Here is a 22,979-nt window from a genome sequence, read left to right as displayed (position 1 = left end):
TCTAACAGTCTATTCAGTAGGACTATCAGCTGCGTATCCACCTGACTTCTCCCAACCCCATTTATAAGGCAAGAAATCCCACTTATTAAACCTGACAGGGCACACCTGTGAAGTGAAGACCATTTCAGGTGACTACCTCTTGAAGCTCAACAAGAAAATGCCAAGAGTGTGCAAAGCAGTAATCAAAGCAAAAGCTGGCTACTTTGAAGAACCTAGAATATGACATATTTTCAGTTGTTTTATAATTTATGTATATAATTCCACATGTGTTAATTCATAGTTTTGGTGCCTTCAGTGTGAATCTCCAATTTTCATAGTCATGAAAATAAAGAAAACTCTTTGAATGAGAAGGTGTGTCCAAACTTTTGGTCTGTACTGTATGTGAAACTATACATATTACTCTATATGACAAAAAAATACCAACACAAAATAATAATAATAAAAAATTTTTTTTTATAAATAAATAAATACATTCCAAGTACTATCCTATCAAAACTACCAGCCGTCCCATATCTTAACCCATTTCTTTAATCCACCTCTCTGCTGATAAAGAATCCGTTCGTAGTTTTTCACCTTATTAACCAGGTTTATCCAATTGTTTACCTCTGGGGCATGACGTGCAAACCAGCTCCGACTAATCAGGAGCCTGGCCAATAGTAATATTCTGCCTAATAGGATCTTTTGGGGTTTATGTCTACTTAATGTCGAAAGATCGTTCAGTAAAAACAATTGTTGCTCAAGAGGAATCTGTATTCCCAATTTGTGGGTGAGGAAGTTGTTAATACCACTCCAGTATGCCCAGAGTTCTGGGCATGCCCAGATCATATGCAGATAATCCGCACCAACAGTATCACATCGAGGACACTTGGAGGTATCTCTTATTCCACACTTGTTTAACCAAATAGGGGTAACATATAATCTGTGATAAATGTAAAACTGTATTAAAACATGATTAAAGTTATGGGAAAGTACATCTGGATTAGTAAAAATGCTCCCCTACCCTACCATTTGTATATTTGGGCAGTCCCTCTCCCAGGCCTTTTGCCCTGGTGATTGTGTCTCAGAAAACCATGACTTAATTAATAATTTATATATATTTGAAATCTTCATTCTTAATGGTATCTTCCCAAACCTCTGATTTAACGGAGAACAATTATCTATTTCTAGCAGTGATTTATCATCCAAACTAAAAAGTGCCGAACGAAGCTGAAAATACCTAAACCAAGATAGATTCTCAACACTATGTGATAATTCCACAAACGACTTAATTTCTCAGTTCTTAACAACTTGTGTCATATAAAGAATCCCTTTCTTTTGCCAGAATTGATCCCTTGCTATACCGTCTAATGTCTGTAAGTGGATATTATGCCAGAGAGGCGTGACTATAAGTGATCCCTTTACCCCCAACCATCTTCTAGTAATAGCCCACATTTTCAATAGTAATTTTGTAGTCCCTTTATGACCTCAGTCCCTATTATTCAATAGCCCAGATTCCAAAAGCATAAATATATTATTATGTGCGGAGCTTCTTACTAGGCTGCTTAAAGAAGTACTATTTGGCCATTCATTGCACATCCATAGCTGAGCAGCAATGAAATAGCCTTTAAAGCATGGGAGATTTAAACCCCATGCTCCAGCGGCTTTTATAAATATTCTAGTTTGAGTCTCACTCGTTTTCTTCCCCAGATCAAATCATTGATTATTCTTTCCATTAGTTTAAAATATTTATCTTCTATCCAAATAGGTACATTCCTAAGGACATAGAGGAATTTGGGGTAGAATTACTATTTAAACCAGTGAAACTCGGTCAGCTCTGGATAAAGGAAGTCTCAGCCAAATCCCTATTTTTGCCCTAGTTTTTGTTATCAATGGGGTCAGATTAAGATGTACAGAATTTTCAACCTTGGGGGATATCGTCATACCCAGGTATTGAAAAGTATCAACAATATCTAACTGGGTTATCAAGGACTTCTCTTGAGACATCGGGTCTATTGGCATCAGAATAGTCTTTGACCAGTTTATATCCAGGCCTTATACCTCACCAAATAGTTTAACCATATGGATAATTCTTGGGACAGTTATCTCTGTATTATCTGCGAAAAAAAAGAACATCATCCGCGTATAGAGAAATACGATCTTCCTCTCCCAATGTTCCAAATCTTTTAATTTGTGGAGATAATGGGCAACCCTGGCGAGTACCTCTATTTAGATCAATACTGGCGGTAAGGCTCCCGTTGAGACTCAACTTGGCCATAGGGGATCTATAGAGTGTTTTAATCATGTTTATAAATCTCTCCCCTAAGCCCATCTTCGCCAGAACCCTCCATAGGAACCGCCACTCCACCCTGTCAAAGGCCTTAGAGGCATCTAAGAACAGGATGGAGCGAGCAGACCCCCCAGGAGCCTGTATATTGGCAAAAAGCCGGTGAAGATTATGTTGTGACCTTTGTTTTGAATAAAGCCATTCTGGTCCGGGTGGACAATGGAGGAGATAACCCCAGAAAGTCTTGTGGCCAAGATCCTCGCCAGGAGCTTTACATCCGTGTTCAACAGCGAGATCGGTCTATAGGATCCCATATCGATGGGGTCCTTACCTTTTTTTGCAATTAATATTATTACAGCCTCCATCATTGAACCCGGCAGGTTACCCTCCTCCACTGATTCAGCAAGGACCTCCTACAATCTAGGAAAAACATCCTCTTTATATTTACCATAGAATTCATATGGAAGTCCGAGCTTAAAAGTTGAATTTGTTTTCAACTAATGTTTATACCTCCACTATTACTAAAATTTGAATACAAAGTTAGCATTAAGTGAGGTGAGTAGCAGATATTTTTATTTATTTTTTATTTTTTTTATAGAGGGAATCTCTTTCCCTCCCCACTGTGCTCTGAAAAATTTGAGGGGCAAAGGTTTAAAAGTAATATCAGGAAGTATTACTTTACTGAGAGAGTAGTGGATGCATGGAATAGCCTTCCTGCAGAAGTGGTAGCTGCAAATACAGTGGAGGAGTTTAAGCATGCATGGGATAGGCATAAGGCCATCCTTCATATAAGATAGGTCCAGGGGCTATCCATAGTATTCAGTATATTGGGCAGCCTAGATGGGCCAAATGGTTCTTATCTGCCGACACATTCTATGTTTCTATGAACCGGGGGTGGAGTTACCCGAGCATAACTTAATAAGAGTCCATCAATTAATCTGTGATCCTACAGTCGGCTCTATAAAGATCTGAAAAGTAATCAAGGAAGACCTTCTCTATGGAGTCTTGTCCCCTAACCATCCTTCCATTGGCCAATCGTATATTGTCTATGTTCTTTTTGGATTCCTGACTCGAAATCACCCTAGATAGAAGTTTCCCCGGTCGCCCCAATTCAGTAAAATATTTATGCCCTTTGAAGAATAAGCTCTGTTGTGCCTTCTCCAGCAAGAAGTCAGAGTATGCTTGTGCAGTTTTCTGCATATTTTCCCCATTTTCCTCTGTCCTATTTATATAGAAAGATTGTGTGGCTGAGGAAGCTTGTTCTTTTAAATTTTTCTCATTTTTCCCATACTCCTTTCTCAGATTTGCAATGTGACTGACCATTATACCCCTCCTATAGGCCTTAAAGGTATCCCATACCATTTGGATTTTAGTTGACCCATAATTGGTTACCCAAAATTGGTTTATTTCCTTTTGTATTATTTTGTGATTCTTTATTAGTGATAGCTAATAAGGATTTAATCTAAAAGGAGACCTCCCTATTTGTTTATCCTGGGCCGGGCAGAACTTAAGGAGTATTGGTAGATGATCCGAAAGTGACCTAGTCTCGTACTTCATTCGTGTTACATATCGTACATATTTTTTATTAATCAATGCATGGTTTATTTTGGACATAGATCTACCTGATTTACTAATACACAAGAAGACTCTTCTCCCCTGACCCAGACCTCCCCAAACATCTTCGAACCCGGCCTCGGAAGAGAAACGTGCCAGGGGAGACCCCTGGACAGGGGCGTCTCCCTCCACACCCATACCAACCCTATCTACTGTCGGATTGATAACACAATTGAAATCCCCAATAATCAATGTGGAGCATTCCGGCCATTTGTCAATAAATGTTAACAAAGAGTTAAGCACTGAGAAAGAGAATGGAGGTGGAATATAAACAAAGGCCAAAATACACATCTTCCCAGCCAGCTTACAGTATAAAAAAACAAATCTTCCCTGGTGGTCAACAGAGGACGCCTTGCAAAGAAATTCAATCGTTCTATGAATGAAAACTGTCACTCCTCTAGAATGACTAGAGAAGGTCGAGTGATATGTATGCGCAGCCCATCCCCTTAAGTCTCCCCAGTAAGATGTGTTTCTATCAGGCATACAATTGCTGGGAGATGTATATGCATCATATAAAAAACCGCTTGTCTCTTTCTTCTTTTCTCTAAGCCCCTAACATTGCAGGTAAGAATTCTGATAGACATTATGAGCAATAATAAAAAGTATTAAAATAAAAAAATATTAAAAAAAAGGAACCCACACGAATCCCAGCCCACCCAACCCCCCTATACAGGTAATCCACCACATAGTGCAGCAGATTTCTCACCTATGACCATCCCTCCCGCTGCTCGGCACCTCCCCGCTAGGAAAACAAAGAAAGTAGAACATATAAATTAAACACCCTCTAATAATTATTATTCCCAGCCAACCCAGCAACAGTTAAATCACATATTATTTTGTTCAAGCCAGTCCGCGGCTTTATCCGGAGTGTCAAAAAAAAAAGTGGTATCTTTGAAAATAATCCGAAGTTTTGCTGGGAAAATAAGTGAGTATTTAATATCCCTTTCTCTTAGCCTTTTAACAGTCATAAATGAGCGTCTCTTTTCCCTGGATATTCTTTTGAAAAATCAGGAAAGAAGGCCAATCTGTTCCCGTCATATAGAACAGGGGAACATTCCCTCGCCCTTCTTAGTACCATATCTCTGTCCCTTGAGACCAGCATCTTAACAAGGAATGTTCGTGGTTGTCGCCCAGGAATTGGTTTCCCACCTGGGACCCGATGGGCTCTTTCTACCATAAACATAGGTGAAAAAAGATCCCTCCCAAAATTCTCCAGGATCAGCGTCTGTATAAATTGGGTAGGGTTCTTATCTTCCACACCTTCTGGAACCCCCAAAATTCTCACATTATATCTTCGTGATCGGTCTTCGAGGTCCACCACCTTTCTTTTAAGAAGGTTAAGATCTGTCTTCAGAGTGGACACCTCAGTATTTATTTTTGGGGATTCATTCTGCATTATAACCATAGAACTCTCCACATTGTTAACTCTTTCTCTTATTTTGGACAAATTGTCTCTAATCAGCCCCACATCGGCTTGGATTGACCCAAGTTGGGTTGTGATGCGCTTTGTATTAAATCCCCATTCTGTTTTACTGCCATTAGTATTTCTTTTAGTGAGGTAGAGTCGACATTAAACATATCTTCTCCCTCTATTCCCCCTTCCCCTTGGGGTACCCAGAAGCTTTTTGTGGTTCTACTTTGGTCACCTCAGTATTGTCAGTTCTTTTGGAACTAATGTCCTTTTGACCACCTCTAGTATTAACCCATAGGGACCTTAGGAATTGGTTTATTTTTGTTCCTCCAAAGGATTTAGTAGCCGGTTTCTGGGCAGAGAGATCGTATGGGCCTATTTGACTGTGCAAAGGGGAAAGGGCAGCCATCTTTCATTGCCTGTGGTTGTGTCCGGTCGTGCAATCTTTCTGGCACAAATTACATACATTTACCACCACCCATTTAACATCGGCAGCACCCTTGGACCCCATCTTGGCTATATTTGGATATTCTGATCCAGCTACTACGAGATGTTCACCAGGCAATAGTAGACTTTTATATATGATATCGTCTGTCGGCTGCTGGAGCCATTCTCTACACCTGGATAGACCCTGCTCCCCCGCCATTAAGCTGTTTCTTGAGAAACTCTCATTCATAATGAAGATGGATTGGGTGGAGGCGTCTTCGAAGGAAAGAACCATGCCTGAAATACTTTTCCATATGCTGGGAAAGTTTTCTTGACTTGTTAGACAGGTTGGACAATCTATCCCGTACTGTTTCCAGACACGTGTCATGCTGGGTGTCATACTTAGTTCTTTGATGTGGGCTTCCGCGTGCTTCATTCCTGCTAATATCTAGGGGGAGGTGTCCCTCATTTTGACCGTACGGTACTTTTTTTTTTGTATAATTGTCTTTTTATTGAAAAAAAGGTACATTACTAAAAGCATACATGTACAATTTCTCATATGACCGTAAGACAATCAGACATTCCAAATGAGAAGGCAACAAGATTGACAATACAGATACAGCATCAAAATGCAGTCCAAATCAAATCCGGACAAGTAACACCTCATCCTAAGAAAACCCGGAAACCGGGAAAAAGAATCATACATTCTGATATGATATCAAGTAGTATAGTAGAACAGATAAAAGACAAGACACGAGAGGAAAGACAACAGAAAAGGGGAAGAGGATCTTAGTCGCTCATATCCAGGAAAATATCCCAAGGCTGCCAGACAGTATTAAATTTATCTATTGTGTTATTAATAACCGCTGTTAAGTACTCCATCCTCCTGACCTCCGCAATACTATTAAACAGCTCCAATTTAGTAGGTATGTCCCGCCTCTTCCAGAACTTAGCGATAAGGCGTCTTGCCGCCGACAGAAGATGGAGCACCAAAGAAAGCACTGGCTTCTTCAGTGTCATTGGGGGCATGTTCAATAAAAACATATATGGATCCAGTGAGAAGGTAATATTAAAAATCTGTAGTAGAAGGTGTTGAACTTCCTTCCACAATGGAAAAATAGCTGGGCAATCCCAGAAGATGTGGAACAGAGACCCTATACCAGAGTCACACCTCCAGCAATTGCCAGAAACAGTGGGGTTCAAGTGCCTAAGCATCTGAGGAGTATGATACCAAAACATTAATATTTTATATGAATTCTCCCTAAAGGTCACACAAGTGGATGACAATGCGGCCCTACGCCAGATAAGTTGCCATTCACTTGGTGAGATGTCTTTTTCAAGGTATCTCTCCCATTTGGACATGTATGCATGTCGTAAGACCTGGGGTTCTACCGGAGTAGAGAGGAGGACATAAATATCTGATATAAGCCCCTTAGTAGAGGTCGAGAGTTTACATAGTTTTTCAAACTGTGTTGGAGTAGATACCTTTGTGTTTCGAAACATAGAATTAAGCAGACATTTTATTTGCAAATGCTGCCATCTAGAGGACTCAGGCAGATGATATCTCTCTTTGAGCGAATCAAAAGATATGATCTCCAGAGACCTATAATCAACTATATCAGCAAATCTAAATAGCTTATTAGAAAACCACGGTTTAAAAGACGAGCCCTGCAATCCCACCGGAAACACAGGGTTGAATAAAAAAGAGGTTAAGGAGGGCCTATCCGAGGCTAACGGAAATTTCCGCTTATAGCATTTCCAGATGTTCAAGTGTATGTCGCATAGGGCCCAGCAATTGAGCAGAGCAATCGTCTGGTAAAGATGACCACAAGAGGGCGTTGGGGTTAATAGGGGCTAACCATAGCTTCTCAATCTTCATCCATCTAGAGAATGCCTGAAGTGAGGACCAGGCCGGAATACGACGTAAGTGCGTCGGCCAGTAGTATTTTGTAATGTCAGGTAGCCCCAAACCACCTTGTGTTTTGAGGGCCGTGAGAGTGCTACATGCAATTCTATGCCTCATCCCATTCCAGACAAACCTAAGGATGGAAGATTGCAACGCTCTTAGGTCTTTGTTAGGTATAGGAACTGGAATAGTCTCCATCACATATAGTAACTTAGGTAGTATGGTCATTTTGACCGCTGCAATACGCCCTAACAAAGAGATAGGCAGGGGCATCCATTTAGCCATGAGTGCATTAAGTTCCTGAAAAAGTGGAGCAAAATTATGAGCATACAGATTACCATATGTTTTTGTTAGCTTCACTCCTAGATACTTAAGGGTGGTATCGTTCCATCTGAAATGATAGTTACTTTTTAAATTACTCAATATTTCCGAAGGGAGATTAATGGGCAATGCCTCTGTCTTAGACCTATTGATCTTGTACCCAGAGAGCTTACCGTAATCTTCTATAGTCTTAAATAAGTTTGGCAATGAGATATGTAGATTTGTGAGCGTCAGAAGAATGTCATCGGCAAAGAGTGACAATTTAAAAGCCACTCTATTTACTTCTACCCCTTGAATATCCGGATGAGCCCGTATTAGCGCTGCCAGCGGCTCTATGCATAATACGAACAACAAGGGGGACCATGGGCAGCCCTGCCTCGTACCATTGTGAATGGGTATCAGCTTCGACTGGGCATGTGTCATTTTCACAAAGGCCGAAGGGCGAGTGTAGAGGGCTCGTATGGCGTTCAGGAAGGGCCCCCCTATACCAAAACACCTCAGCGTAGAAAACATAAAAGGCCAACTCAGGCGATCAAAGGCCTTTTCCGCATCAAGGCCTAGCACCAATGCTTGCTGTTTCCTTCTATTAAGAACATCTATCAAATCTATAGTCCTCCTCGTGTTATCCCCACCCTGGCGATGCAACACAAAACCAACCTGGTCTTTATGGATCAGACTTGGAAGCAAGCTAACGAGTCTGTTCGCCAAGATCTTTGTAAATATCTTCAAATCTGAATTAAGGAGGGCTATAGGACGATAGTTCGCACAGTCCATATGATCTTTGTCTGGTTTAGGTATAAGTGTAAGAAAAGACTGCAGCATTGTATCAGGAACAGGGGAGCCCTCCAGGAAAGAGTTAAAAACCCTAACCATATGGGGGAGTAGAGTGTCTATATATGTCTTATAATAAAGGTACGGTAGACCATCTGGTCCTGGCGACTTACGGTTTGGGAGACTAGCGATCACTTCGGTTATTTCCTCTGTAGTAATTTGGGTGTTAAGTGTAGCTGCTAAGTCGCTGGGCAGTCTAGGTAACCTACATTTTTTTTAAAAAGCAGAGAGCTGATCATGTTGTTGTATAGGATCCCTTGCCACCTGTAAAGGAAGGGAATATAACTTCTCGTAATATTTCTGGAAGATGGACATAATTTTTTTGGGGTCATAAGTGATAGTGCCATCCTCCTGCCTCAGCGCCGTTGGGGTATTCACTAAGGTGGAGTCCCGTAACTGCTTCGCCAAAAGCGTATGTGACTTATTCCCCCAGGCATAATAACGCTGTCTGGAATATAAGAGTAACTTGTCAGTCTTCACCAATGCCAGATCTCTCAACTTAGCCCTCAGCATAACTATACGCCTCAAAAGGTGACGGGAACTGCGGGATCCTAGTTGTCCTTCCAGGGCATCCAAGTCTTTCTTAATAGCACAATATTGCCTATTCCTGTCTCTTTTTAATTTAGACCCAATGGCTATACAATTGCCCCTAAAGACGGCTTTATGCGCCTCCCATAGAGTGGTTACCGAAGAAACTGATTGCTGGTTTATATTAAAGTATTCTGATAGGCTCTCCTGTAATTCCTGCCTAGAAACTGGGTTAGAGAGTAAGCTTTCGTTCAACCTCCAATGACAGACCTTAGTTACCGGGTGTTTAGTACTTAATTCTAGAAAAATTGGCGCATGGTCTGACCATGAAATAGTTCCTATGTCCGCATCTACCATTAACCGCATTATGGGAATATTACCTAAAAAGTAATCAATGCGAGAGTGCATACTATGCGGATGAGAGTAGAACGTATATGTTCTGGACGTGGGGTAGTTCACTCGCCACAAGTCAAATAACCCATATTGTCTCACCAGGCGTCTGAAAAGACGCGAAAGCTTAGCCTGCCCCTTAGGAAGGGATTTCCCTGTCAGTATCTGCCTATCAGATGTTTCAGAAAAAGAGACATTAAAGTCCCCCCCCCACAATGAGTGCTGCTGGTAGCAAATGAGATACCCTAGTGAGCACCTTGGTGATAAAAGGAATCTGCTTAGTATTCGGGGCATATAGGTTACATAGCACAAAAGGAGTGCCTTGTAGGGTGGCCTGTACAATTACATAATGCTCCTGCGGGTCGGAGATCTGGTCAATCACTTGAAGCGGGCAGTTGGCAGATAGAAGGATCGCCACTCCAGCTGTTTTCTGCCCACTAGAGGCTGAATAAGCCTATGGGAAAAGCCCCTTAGCGAACTTAAATGACCCTGTATTATCGAAGTGCGTCTCCTGGAGGAAAACTACATCCGCCCTCTGGGCGCGACATTCCATCAAGGCCAGTCTCCGTTTAACATTGGAGTTCAGGCCTTTGACGTTCAAGGACATACACTTAATCATTACCTAAAAATTGACTGCGCCATATACTTGCTATTTTGGTAGTAAGCAGCATTCCTCCAGGAGAGCGCCTCCCAACATTTCCAAAAGAAAATCTGAAAGAAATCATCAGCGATATCATCAGATACAATAAGCAGGTAGCATGGTACATAACACAAGAGGGTACAAGGGAACACACAGGACAAATACATACAGACAAAATGAACAGGAAATATCCAAACATTGGACTGTGTCGTCCAGATGGGGGCAGTCAGAAAAAGCCTAAGACAAATAGTATAGCCGAAACTCTTCTCCCCGACACTATAAAGAGCTGAGGAAAGGAAAAGGGCAAGTAGGATCAATCCCCCCTGTGGTAACATGGTAAAGCACATCCGACAGATATAACCAAACAATATCTGAACAATATGCATAGTAAATGAGCCCCTTAGAAGCCCTACAGAACGTTTTTTCTAGGACAACTGGGCACTGAGAACATATGGAGAACATTTGCCGCCCACCCTAACGGCATAAACTGTAATAAGCGAGCATCAATATATAACTTCAAACCCAGCAAATCAGGTCATTTCATCTCTCAAATTTAGTCCCCTGGGGTCTTCTCTTGGCTGGGACCTGCGGTTCTTGCTTTTCGCCTGGCTCCAGATCGGGGACGGTGCTAGCATCGGGTCGGGGACCTCCCAATCATCAATAGGAGGTTCGGAAACCCCCCAAGGTTGCACAAAAAACGGACAAGTCCGCATGAGAACGCATAGCTACGGCTTTCCCATTTTTATTAGCGATAAGTGCGAATGGGTATCCCCAGCGGTAGGGAATTTTCTTCTGTCTCATGGACAACAATAGAGGCTGGAGATGGCGCCTTTTTTGCAGGGTAAGCCACGATAAGTCTTGATATAGTTGCACTTGCACCCCCTTAAAGTCCACACCCCGTAATGCCCGGGCCTTAGCCATTATGGCTTCTTTCACCTGGAAATCAGTGATACGACAAATGACGTCTCAGGGCTGTGCTGACATATTTTTGGGTCGCAGGGCCCTATGAGCACGGTCCATCTTGATAACATGGGCGGACGGAGCCTCCAATATAGAGTTAAATAGCTCATTTAAAACCTCATGCAGGTTCTCCTCAGAGTCCGACTCAGGCAGACCTCGCACCCTAATATTATGCCTGCGACCCCTATTATCCAGGTCTTCCAGGTGTCTAGTATTGTCTCGAACCACTTGAGTGCACTGCGCAACAGTAGATTGGAGATGAGCAATGTATTTGCGCGTAGTATCGTGCTCAGTTTCCAGGGAATCTACCCTAGCTGTAACTTGTTGGAAATCTTGGCGCAGGGATGATATTTCAGCTTTAAACGTGTCCCTGACTTCTGCTATTAAATTTTTAAAGTCCTCTTTAGTAGGGAGATGTTGCAGCGACTGCCTTAGGGAGGCAGAAGCCTGTGACAATTGCAGAGCACCATCATCCATCTCATCAATAATATCAGACTGCGAATCCCAGGGCATATCTTCTCCCCCATTCTTCTCCTTACCCTGATTCTGGGCAGGATCCTCAGAGCTATCAGCCCAGTCCCTCCTGCGCTGTGTTGGGGTGGCCGAGGGGTTAATGCGCTTCGGCGCCATTTTGGGCGGCATGGTGGGGGTATGAACAGCCTCGTGCAGCCGACTCACCGCTCCCAATGTCCCCCTCTGCTCCAGTGGCCTAAGTGTAAACTCCTCTGCTAGCGGAGACAGAGACGAACCAATCACAGTCTCGATGGCGCTGCTGGAAGCGCGCTGTGGCAGGCAAGGCTCACCTCCTCCCTCCTCTGCAATGGCCCCCGTTTTGCGCCTCACGACTCCCTGAGCAGCAGGAACAGCAGCGCGCCGATCCAGGAAGATCGCAATGTCCTGGGTCTTCAGATGGGGTGCGGGGCTTCCTCTGACTCTTCTGGCAGGTAACGTTTTCCCCATGGGACCCGGGCACTGTGCTTGTGAGGCTCGTTTGTGGCGTCTGGGCAGCGGAGCTCTTCACCTACACGTCCATCTTGCCGGACGGCCAAGCCACGCCCCCACGGTACTTTATTTGTCCCTATTGTGTTGGAAAGAAATGCTGTGAACTAAAAATGTTATAGGTCAATGCCTATATTGCTTATTTTATGTCAACCCCAAATGAAAACATTTAAAGATATAAAGTTACTGCATACATTTATCTCCTAGCAACTCATATGGCAGCCTGGTTTGGGCAATCCCTTAAAGGGATCTGTCACCATGAAATTCACTGATAAATGCCTTGTAGGCCTAGCTCAGCTGAATGTAATGATGCCATTTTACTTAATGATCTATTGCTTAATTCTGGAGGAAAAGTATGTATAATCCATATGCAAATGAGCAGTTAAGTGCACTGAGTACGGGTTTAAACCAATCTTTAAACCTTGCGCCATTAAAATCTGTGCTTCTAAATCCTATGATCTGAAGTGTTTGGAAGTTTGTGTCTGAGTCCTAGACATTTATCTGCCTTCACAAACTGTTCAGCTCTGCTTCCAATCCATAAAATAATAGGGGACGAAACATCTACACTTTTATTGAGTGTTAACTCTAGATTTATGATGTGATCAACCAGATTTGTACTGGACATGCTTTGACCTCACACGTATAGGAACAGCCTTGACAAACTATTCGACTCATTCCAATCCATAGAAAAAGCAAGAACACAACATCTATACTTTATTAGGATTTGCATCATTTATTTTACAGAACTATGGCCACAACTTTAAACATGTTTTTTTTTTTTTTTTTTTTTATTGTGAAGCAAACAACAAATAGGACACAATAACAGAAAAAGTCAATGTGCAGAACTATTCACCCCCCTAAAGTCAATCCTTTGTAGAGCCACCTGTTGCGGCAATCATAGCTCCAATTCTCTTTGGATAAGTCTCTATGAGCTTGCCACATCTTGCCACTGGGATTTTTGCCCATTCCTCCTTGCAAAACTGCTCCAACTCCTTCAAGTTGGATGGTCTGCGCTTGTGAACAGAAATCTTTAAGTCTGACCACAGATTTTCTATTGGATTGAGATCTGGACTTTGACTAGACCATTTCAACACAATTGCATATTTCCCCTTAAACCACTCAAGTGTTGCTGTAGCAGTGTGTTTGGGGGAAGGTGAACCTCCGTCCTAGCCTCAAATCACACACAGAGTGGTACAGGTTCTGCTCAAGAATATCCCTGTATTTAGCACCATCCATCTTTCTCTCAACTCTGACCAATTTCCCGGCTGCTAAAAAACATCCCCACAACATGATGCTGCCACCACCATATCTCACTGTGGGGATGGTGTTCTTTGGGTGATGTGATGTGTTGGGTTTGAGCCAGACATAGAGTCTTTTTTGATGGCCGAAAAGTTCAATTTTAGTCTCATCAGACCAGAGCACCTTCCTTAATACATTTTGGGAGTCTCCCACATGCCTTTTCGCAAACTCACAACATGCCTTTTTGTTTTTGCTGAAAGTAATGGCTTTCTTCTGGCCACTCTGCCATAAAGCCCAACTCTATGGAGTGTACGGCTTATTGTCGTCCTATGTACAGATACTCCAGTCTCTGCAGCTCCTCCAGGGTTACCTTAGGTCTCGGTGCTGCCTCTCTGATTAATGCCCTCCTTGCCCGATCCGTGAGTTTTGGTGGGCGGTCGTCTCTTGGTAGGTTTGCTGTTGTGCCATGTTCTTTCCATTTGGTTATGATAGATTTGATGGTGCTCCTGGGTATCATCAAATATTTAGATAGGTGCCTTAAGTATCCCAAGGTTGTCAGCCATTGGCTGGTGAATATTAGGGTGCGTGTACACACTGACCCGTGCCTCCTATGGCCAGAGGAGGCAAGTTGACCACAGCCTGTGTGGTGGAACAGAGAAGACAGCAGGAGACAGGTCAGGGCTGCCAGGCTAGGCAAGCAGAACAGCAGTGGCTGTTCCTGTAAGAACACATGGGTCTAGAAGTGGTCTGTGAAACACAGGCCAAACATGGATACTGTCAGTGTTTTTAATTTTTTTTTTTTACAAAGACCCATAGACTAAAATGGGCGTCATGGATCCATAAACAAGGATGAAAATAAGGCATGCTATGAGGCAAAACACGGACCATGCTAAAACACAGATAAGTGAATACACACATTAAAATGAATGGGTACGTGTGATACTCGTGGAGAACATGGACAGCACACGTACGTGAATCAGTGACATGTGAATAAGGCCTTAGGGTTGTTCCTACGTAAGGGTGTTCACCTTCTGTCCATGTGAGAGGAAATACATGTTTTAATCCCTATGTGCACCCCAACGTAACCAAGCCCACTCTATAAACTGAGTGTGCGGGCTGTGTTACAGCAGTGCTCGGAATCAGAAATAACTCTGATCCTGGCTGTATAATCTCTCAGAAGCCAAGGTTAATTGTTGACCATGGCATCTGAACAGAGGGAAGGGGCCTCATCTGTGTCCAGGTCAGCCCGTCCTGCAATCACCAAGTGACTATTGTGATATCTGGGGGCCTTGTGAAGGTCTCCAGACCTGACATTTTTAGAATTCCTACTACATTAAGCATTACATTGAATAAAAAATTCATTTTATGATAAAGTTGTATAAGAGATACGTAGAGATCTACGTACCTCCCAACCGTTCCAGATCTGGCAGAACAGTCCCAGATTGCGGTAGTGTCCGACTTTCAGCTGTCTCTGCATCCATAGGACACAATTGTTTGTAATGGTGAAGCAGGGAGCATTCCACTCCCCGCTACACATTTAATCTCAGCTGCTGGTGCTCTGCAGCAGCAAGCAGGATGAGGTCAGACATCCCTCTGCTGGGCTGTGTAGGAGGAGTGGTGCAGGCCCAGGAATAGGCCTCTGCTCCTCCTGGGTATATCAAACTAATTTTATCAGTTGCTATGAGAAGGTAAGGCTACTTTCACACGAGAGTTTTTCTTTTCCGGTATTGAGTTCCGTCCTAGGGGCTCTATACCGGAAAAAAAAACGCATTCTGAATAGAGAGCAATCCATTCAGTATGCATCAGGATGTCTTCAGTTCAGTCACTGTACGGTTTTTGGTAGTAGAAAATACCGCAGTATGCTACGGTATTTTCTCCATCCAAAATTCCGGAACACTTGCCAGAATGCCGGATCCGTCATTATTTTACATTGAAATGCATTAATGCCAGATCTGGCCCTGTGTTCTGGAAAAACGGATCCTTTAAAAATGTGAAAAAGATAAATACCGGATCCGTTTTTCCGGATGACAACCAGAGAGACGGATCTGGCATTGCAATACATTTGTGAGACGGATCCGCATTAATGCATACAGATTGCCGGCGACAGAACTGCCTGCTGGAATCCAGCGACGCTAGTGTGAAAGTTATGTGTGGTTATTAATGGTACACACTCAGGGGAGTACCTCAGGGGTCAGTATTGGGCCCTATTCTCTTCAATATACTTATTAATGATCTTGTAGAAGGCTTGCACAGTAAAATATAAATTTTTGCAGATGACGCTAAACTGTGTAAAGTAATTAACACGGAAGAGGACAGTATACTGTGTATATATACACTACAGAGGACAGTATACGGGGGATGTTTGTGCATTCACATTGACGTTTTCATTTATCGCAGGTCTGAGTGTGCGTGTGAATCCGCTGTTCCCCGTGGGAATTTGTGCTGCCTATTTGTTTTCAGGTGCATGGAACTCTGTCGAGGCTATCCTTGTATTTTTTTGGTTCTTTACGTTCGCACGTCGCAGTGCGTTACACCTTGCTACTTCACATACACTAGATCATAGGTATTGGTGCTGCGGGGGATGATTAGTGGTTTTCCACCAAGCATGTGGTTGGCAGCCGCATTGCATACACATAGTCTCTACCCTGACTGGAGTAGTGGGAAGTCTGAGTGTTGTTAGGTTGATTGGTCACCATTGTCCTTGAGTTCCCCGCTCATATGTCATATGTCACACGTTGTCTTGCCACTCTTCACATCAGACGGACTTTGTTCTGCTCCTAGTCATTTACCCGCAGCATCTCAAGTGCCACCACATGCATATGGTGTAATTTTATGGGTACCTTACGTTTGCCCCCTCTTACACACGTAGCCTTGCACGCCGAGACCTCAGTGTGACATGCCTGTTCGTTCAAGGCCTCGGTCACGTCTCGGTTAGTTAGCCTACACCCATCATGGGCCTCATTCTGCCCCATGTCTGTGTCTTACCATTACGTTGTTCACAGTCTTTGTGTTCTCTGGTTTGTCGGGTGTTTGGTGGTGGGTTAGAGCATGTTGGCTTTTCCGCTTGTTACATTCTCCGCTTCTCTCATTCACATTCACAGGCTGTCTCGTGCTTCAGATTTTGATGAGTTGGTCTCCTGTTCCGCCTTCCCCTCCCAGGGACTCCGAACATGGCAGTACTCCGTCCCTACGAGCATGGACCATCCCCCATCTGACGGCTGAATTGCGGCATCACAGGATTTCGTTTTTCGGCGACTGCCCGCACCGTTTCGATTATTGTTTCCCGTCCCAGTTGCGGATGGTGCTGCGGCCTCCAGAGTCGAACTGGTCTCTCTGCAAACTGTGGCCACTTCCCTTACGCAAATCCATACAGTGTGGAATTCCCTTAACTCCTCTCTCCAGGATTTGCAACAGCGTATGGAGTCCGTGGGGAGGAAAGATGTGAACCTCACTTCCTTGCTGTTGGCATCGCAGTACATGACCAAGAACAAGGCCTTTGCCTGTGGGGACGTTTGGGTGATCCTTAAAGCAAAGGAGCTGTCCCTGTCCGAGTTCATGTTGGCGTTCAGCGTGTACAGAGACGTGGTTTGTTCGGTGGAGCCCAATAGGAGGGAGGAGTTGGACTTGTATCTGTACCGGGTGGTGGAGTTGGGTCACAGGTATGGTGGCTGGGAGTTTTACAACTACCAAAGGTCTTTTTCAGCTAAGGCAGTGGCCACCCTTGCTCAGTTCCGAATTGTCATCAACTGGGGCGGCGTGGACATGGAGCTGTTCTGCCGTCATTTTGCAGGTTTGAGGGCGCCGGCGTGTGCCATCTGCCAGTCCTCCTCCCATGCCACCACTTGGTGTCCCTCTGCCGAGATCCCGTCCATACCGGGTTCTTCCAGATCGGCTACAGCCTCTGTCCCGAGTCCTAAGCAGGCGGTGCAGCTGGATAAATTGGGTAGGCCCATTCATTTTTTGGGCAAGGCCCAGATATGCAACAACTTCAATCATACTGCCTGTAACTTTGGGCAATGCATATCTTGCTCTGTGATTTCGGGCCCACCTCAAATCGGCTTGTACCTTGCGGCAGGGAAATTCAGCGCGACTAGGTATGGTCGACGTGGGGTTCATGAGTCACTGTCTGGTAGGTCACCCGTCCCCGTCTTTCCGTGACTTCCTGGTCCAGGGGTTCACCCTAGGGTTCCACACGGGTTCATTGCCTTGCCCACTTCCTCTTTTGAGTGCAGGAATCTGCTGTCGTCCTCCCTGGATCCGGACGTCGTTGACGAATTGCTGGCTCAGGAGCTGGAGAAGGGTTTTCTTATTGGCCCCTTTGTTGCCCCCATTTCCGAATTTGGAGGGTGAGCCCTGTTGGACTGGTTAGAGGTAAATTTTCCAATAAACGCCGCTTAATTTATGATTTGTCTGCGCCTCATTCATCCAGTGTGCCTAGTCTGAATTCCCTGATCCCGTCGGAGGAGTTTTCGCTTAAATATTCCTCTGTGGATCAAGCGATTAAGACAGTCATCAGGCAGGCAGGGGCGTCTGGTTGTCCAAAGCGGACATTTCCAAGGCTTTTAAGTTTCTCCCAATCAGGCCTTCTTTTTGGCAGTGGCACGGTGTCAAGTGGAGAGACGGGTATTACTTTGCCACAAAGCTTACTTTCGGTTCTAAGAGTAGCCCTTGGCTGTTTGACAGGTTTGCCTGGGTCTTGAATTGGATTCTCACCAACGTGGTGGGCTGCCAGTCAGTAATCCACTACCTGGATGAATTTCTTCTGGTTGAGAATCCAGCTCGGCCCACTGTGAATCTGCTGTCACTGCTGGCTGTTTTCGCCAAAATGAATGTCTCCGTTGCGGCCCAAAAGATTGAGGGTCTGGATACTGCTGTCCTGTTTTTGGGTGTACGGTTGGACTCACTGTGCATGCAGGCCAGTTTACCCCAGGATAAATTGGACAGGATCAGGCTCGCCAGACGAGCCATGTGCTGGGCCGGCTCTGCCACCAGGAGGGAGCTGCAATCTTTGCTTGGCATGCTTAATTTTTGCCATGCATATTATACTGCAGGGCATAGTACATAAGGCCGAAAAAAGACATTTGTCCATCCAGTTCGGCCTGTTTTCCTGCAAGTTGATCCAGAGGAAGGCAAAAAAAAAAAAACCTATGAGGTAGAAGCCAATTTTCCCCACTTTAGGGGAATAAAAAATTCCTTCCCGACTCCAATCAGGCAATCAGAATAACTCCCTGGATCAACGACCCCTCTCTAGTAGCTATAGCCTGTAATATTATTACACTCCAGAAATACATCCAGGCCCCTCTTGAATTCCTTTATTGTACTCACCATCACCACCTCCTCAGGCAGAGAGTTCCATAGTCTCACTGCTCTTACCGTAAAGAATCCTCTTCTATGTTTGTGTACAAACCTTCTTTCCTCCAGACGCAGAGGATGTCCCCTCGTCACAGTCACAGTCCTGGGGATAAATAGCTGATGGGATAGATCTCTGTAATGACCCCTGATATATTTATACATATTAATTAGATCTCCCCTCAGTCGTCTTTTTTCTTAACTGAATTACCCTAATTTTTATAATCTTTCAGGGTACTGTAGTCCATCCATTCCAGTTATTACTTTAGATGCCCTCCTCTGGACCTTCTCCAACTCTGCTATGTCTGCCTTGTTTACAGGAGCCCAGAACTGTACACAGTACTCCATGTGTGGTCTGACTAGCAATTTGTAAAGTGGTAGGACTATGTTCTTATCACGTGAATCTATGCCCCTTCTGATGCAACCCATTATCTTATTGGCCTTGGCAGCAGCTGCCTGACACTGGTTTTTGCAGCTTAGTTTGCTGTTTATTAAAATTCCTAGATCCTTTTCCATGTCAGTGTTACCGAGTGTTTTACCATTTAGTATGTACATGTGACTTGCATTATTCCTTCCCATGTGCATAACTTTACATTTGTCAGTGTTAAACCTCATCTGCCGCTTATCTGCCCAAGCCTCCAATCTATCCAGATCCCTCTGTAGTAGTATACTGTCCTCATCAGTGTAAATTACTTTACACAGTTTAGGTCCTTCATCTCCAGGTTGCTTGCGGTGCTGCCTTTGGTTCCTGATGCGGAATCCTTGGTTCATCTGGACCCATGCGCACGAGCGGACCTTGTGATGTGGGAGGAGTTTTTCAATCGGTGGAACGGTGAGTCCATGTTTATCCCGCAGGCTTTGGCGGATTCACCTCGTGTGGTTACCAATGCTGCAGCCTCGAGGGGCTACGCAGCCATTTTTGGCCCCCACTGGCTAGCAGCCCCCTGGTCGTAAGAGGTTTTGTAGATTCCAGAATTTGCGAGGATCTCTTCCCTTTTCGAAATTTACCCTATCGTGGCTGCGGCCGCAGTTTGGGGACACTTGTGGTTGGGTGAAACAGTAACGTTTCTCACTGATAATCAGGCAACCTCCAATATCGTCACTAAAGGCAGATCCAAGTCCCTAGTCATTATGTCCTTTCTGAGGAGGCTGGTATGGTTGTCTCTGCAGCATAGTTTCAATATAGCCTATTTGTTTATCCCCGGGAGTGGAAACACTGCTGCGGATGCACTGTCACGATTTAATTTCCAACTATTTAATTTTTATTTTTCCAACAGCATCCAGAGGCAGACGTTACAGCCACTCCGGTGCCACCTTTCTCTCTACTGATTCTTGTGCGAATGCACACAGTAGGGTATTTGTTTGGCGCACAAAAGACGACCTCAGTCAGTGGATTTTTGGTGAAATAGCAGTTTTTATTGTTCAATAAATAAAAACAGCTATTTCACCAAAAATCCACTGACTGAGGTTGTCTTTTGTGCGCCAAACAAATACCCTACTGTGTGCATCCGCACACAAACCAGCAATTTCTTCCTTCACAGTTCCTAGGAGTCCTTGGCAACTCCACCCTAAGGGACCGAACGGGTATTGGCAGCACCGACCACCCAACTTCTCTCCACGTGTACCTGCCTCCACGGACGTTGTGCTCCAACCCGCACAACACCAAAAGGTGAGCACACTTCAACCACTTCGCTAAACTACACAACCGCTACCCACCACCCTATGAGTGCCTCTCCCTTCTCTTTTTTTTTTTCTCTCGCCGAATTGCTCTACTGATTCTGGACTGACCTCTCACTGGGCCACCGCCTGCCACATCATTGAGAAGCTGTTATCTGAGAACACAAGGAGGGCTTTCACCTCAGCCTGGCTCAGGTTCCTAGAATTTCAGGAGAGGTACCAGAGACTAGATACGGACAACATCAAATACATACTGTCATTTGTATTGTATTGCCACACCAACCTGGGTCTTTCACATAGTACCATCAAGTTGTATTTAGCGGTGGTGCAACATCACATGTCACTTCGGGACCCCGACAGACCATCTCTCTATTCAGTGCATCCGGTTAAGGCCATACTCAGGGGAATCCAGAAGCTGCAGTCAGGGCCTAGACTTACCCGCCTTCCCATTACGGCAGGCATTTTCCGGGATCTTGATCGTGGACTGTCGCAGGCACCTTTCAGTGTACTGCCAAGCCTGGTTTTGAAGGCTGCTATCTACTTAGCTTTCTACGGGTTTCTAAGGCCCGGAAAGTTCATGGTTACTAGGCTGCAGGGCAACGCTCTTGCCAGGAGACAGCTGGTTCGTCACCCCACCTTATTTTCACTACGTTTGGAGCATTTGAAGACACTGCAACCTGGCCAAAGCGTGAAGGTCAAGTACTTCCCTTCACAGAATGCCTGGTGTCCAGTCAGAGTTCTGGACCAGCTGCTAGCTGCTCTCGGTCATTCCTCCCCGGACAGTCCCCTGTTGCCTTTCTTAGGAGGTCCACTCAGTTCCGCACACTTCATTAAACATTTCCGCATCCTCCCAGCCAACAGGGGTCTCAACCCCGAGCAATATTCTGGGCATTCCTTTTAGATAGGGGCAGCCTCAGAGGCATCCAGGCATGGTGTTCCAGTGCACGTCATTAAGCAGTTGGGAAGGTGGAGTTCTGGGTGTTATGCTAGGTATGTGCCTGATCCACAGCTGGCACAGGCATTCTCCAAGCTTCTGCTGTAGTTGCTACTTAAATAAATGTATCCCCTTTCCTACTAAGTGTTTTTTGCCCCTTATTGCATACTGACCATAGTGACAGTGGCCCAGCTCAGGTCAAAGTTAAGTAGGGTCATCATCTGCATGTTACAGGTACGAATCAGTGGGGCTCAGACTACAAATGTAAGGTTATGCATATGGGAAGGAATAATGCAAGTCACCCATACATACTAAATGGTAAAACACTGGGTAACACTGACATGGAAAAGGACCTAGGAATTATAGTGAACAGTAAACTAAGCTGTAGAAACCAGTGCCAGGCAGCTGCTGCCAAGGCCAATAAGATAATGGGTTGCATCAAAAGGGGCATAGATGCCCGTACAAATCACTGGTCAGACCTCACATGGAGTACTGTGTACAGTTCTGGTCTGCTATGAACAAGGCAGACATAGCAGAGCTGGAGAGTATTCAGAGGAGGGCAACTAAAGTAATAACTGGAATGGGGGGAGTACAGTACCCTGAAAGATTATCAAAATTAGGGTTATTCACTTTAGAAAAAAGATGACTGAGGGGAGATCTAATAACTATGTATAAATATATCAGGGGTCAGTACAGAGATCACTCCCATCAGCTATTTATCCCCAGGACTGTGACTGTGACGAGGGGACATCCTCTGCGTCTGGAGGAAAGAAGGTTTGTACACAAATATAGAAGATTCTTTACGGTAAGAGCAGTGAGACTATAGAACTCTCTTCCTGAGGAGGTGGTGATGGTGAGTACACTTATAGAGTTCAATAGGAGCCTAGATGTGTAATAATATTACAGGCTATAGCTACTAAAGAAGGGTCGTTGATCCAGGGAGTTATTCTGATTGCCTGATTGGAGTCGGGGAAGGAATTTTTTTCCCCTTAAGTGGGGAAAATTGACTTCTACCTCACAGTTTTTTTTTTTGCCTTCCCCTGGATCAACTTGCAGGATAACAGGCTGAACTGGATGGACAGATGTATTTTTTCGACCTTATAAACTATGTTACTAAGAAGAGGGCACATATGGCCATAGCTATTGAGAAATGGGCACTTGTAGGCATAACGAGGCACATAACTACTGTAAAGGTGGCAAATCTGGGCATTACTGGTGTAAAGGGGACACATCTGGGCATAGCTGCTGTGAAGGGGCACAATGTGCAGATAACTACTGTGAAGGGGGCACAAAGTGGAGATAACTAATGTGAAAGGGCACAGTATGGGCATAACTAGTGTGGAATTAGGTATCTACGGTTATGTTTTGGGCGGAGTTAGGCACGTGGGCGAATATGGAAAAATTTGCCAGGGCACACTACATATATTGCCCCTCTTTGTAATTTTCACAAGTTGGGTGGTATGGATGTATGCCTCTTGATGCATTCAATGA

The 22,979-nt window shown here is 44.5% G+C and overlaps 1 protein-coding gene across 1 annotated transcript in view; it reads left to right on the top strand.

Annotated features, from left to right (window-relative positions):
- The first annotated feature begins 16,945 nt into the window (after positions 1-16,945).
- The window catches only part of LOC122941939 (oocyte zinc finger protein XlCOF6-like), a 52,382-nt gene continuing 46,348 nt past the window's right edge, over positions 16,946-22,979 (top strand). The window contains exon 1 of the mRNA XM_044299437.1: positions 16,946-17,471. Coding sequence (XP_044155372.1) covers positions 16,946-17,471 — 526 coding nt within the window. The remainder of the gene's footprint in view (positions 17,472-22,979) is intronic.

The sequence above is a fragment of the Bufo gargarizans genome, chromosome 6 (genome assembly GCF_014858855.1).
Source record: "Bufo gargarizans isolate SCDJY-AF-19 chromosome 6, ASM1485885v1, whole genome shotgun sequence".
In the NCBI taxonomy this organism is placed as follows: domain Eukaryota; kingdom Metazoa; phylum Chordata; class Amphibia; order Anura; family Bufonidae; genus Bufo; species Bufo gargarizans.
The sequence above is the reverse complement of the archived record's forward strand: the minus strand, read 5'-3'. Positions and strand labels throughout refer to the sequence as shown.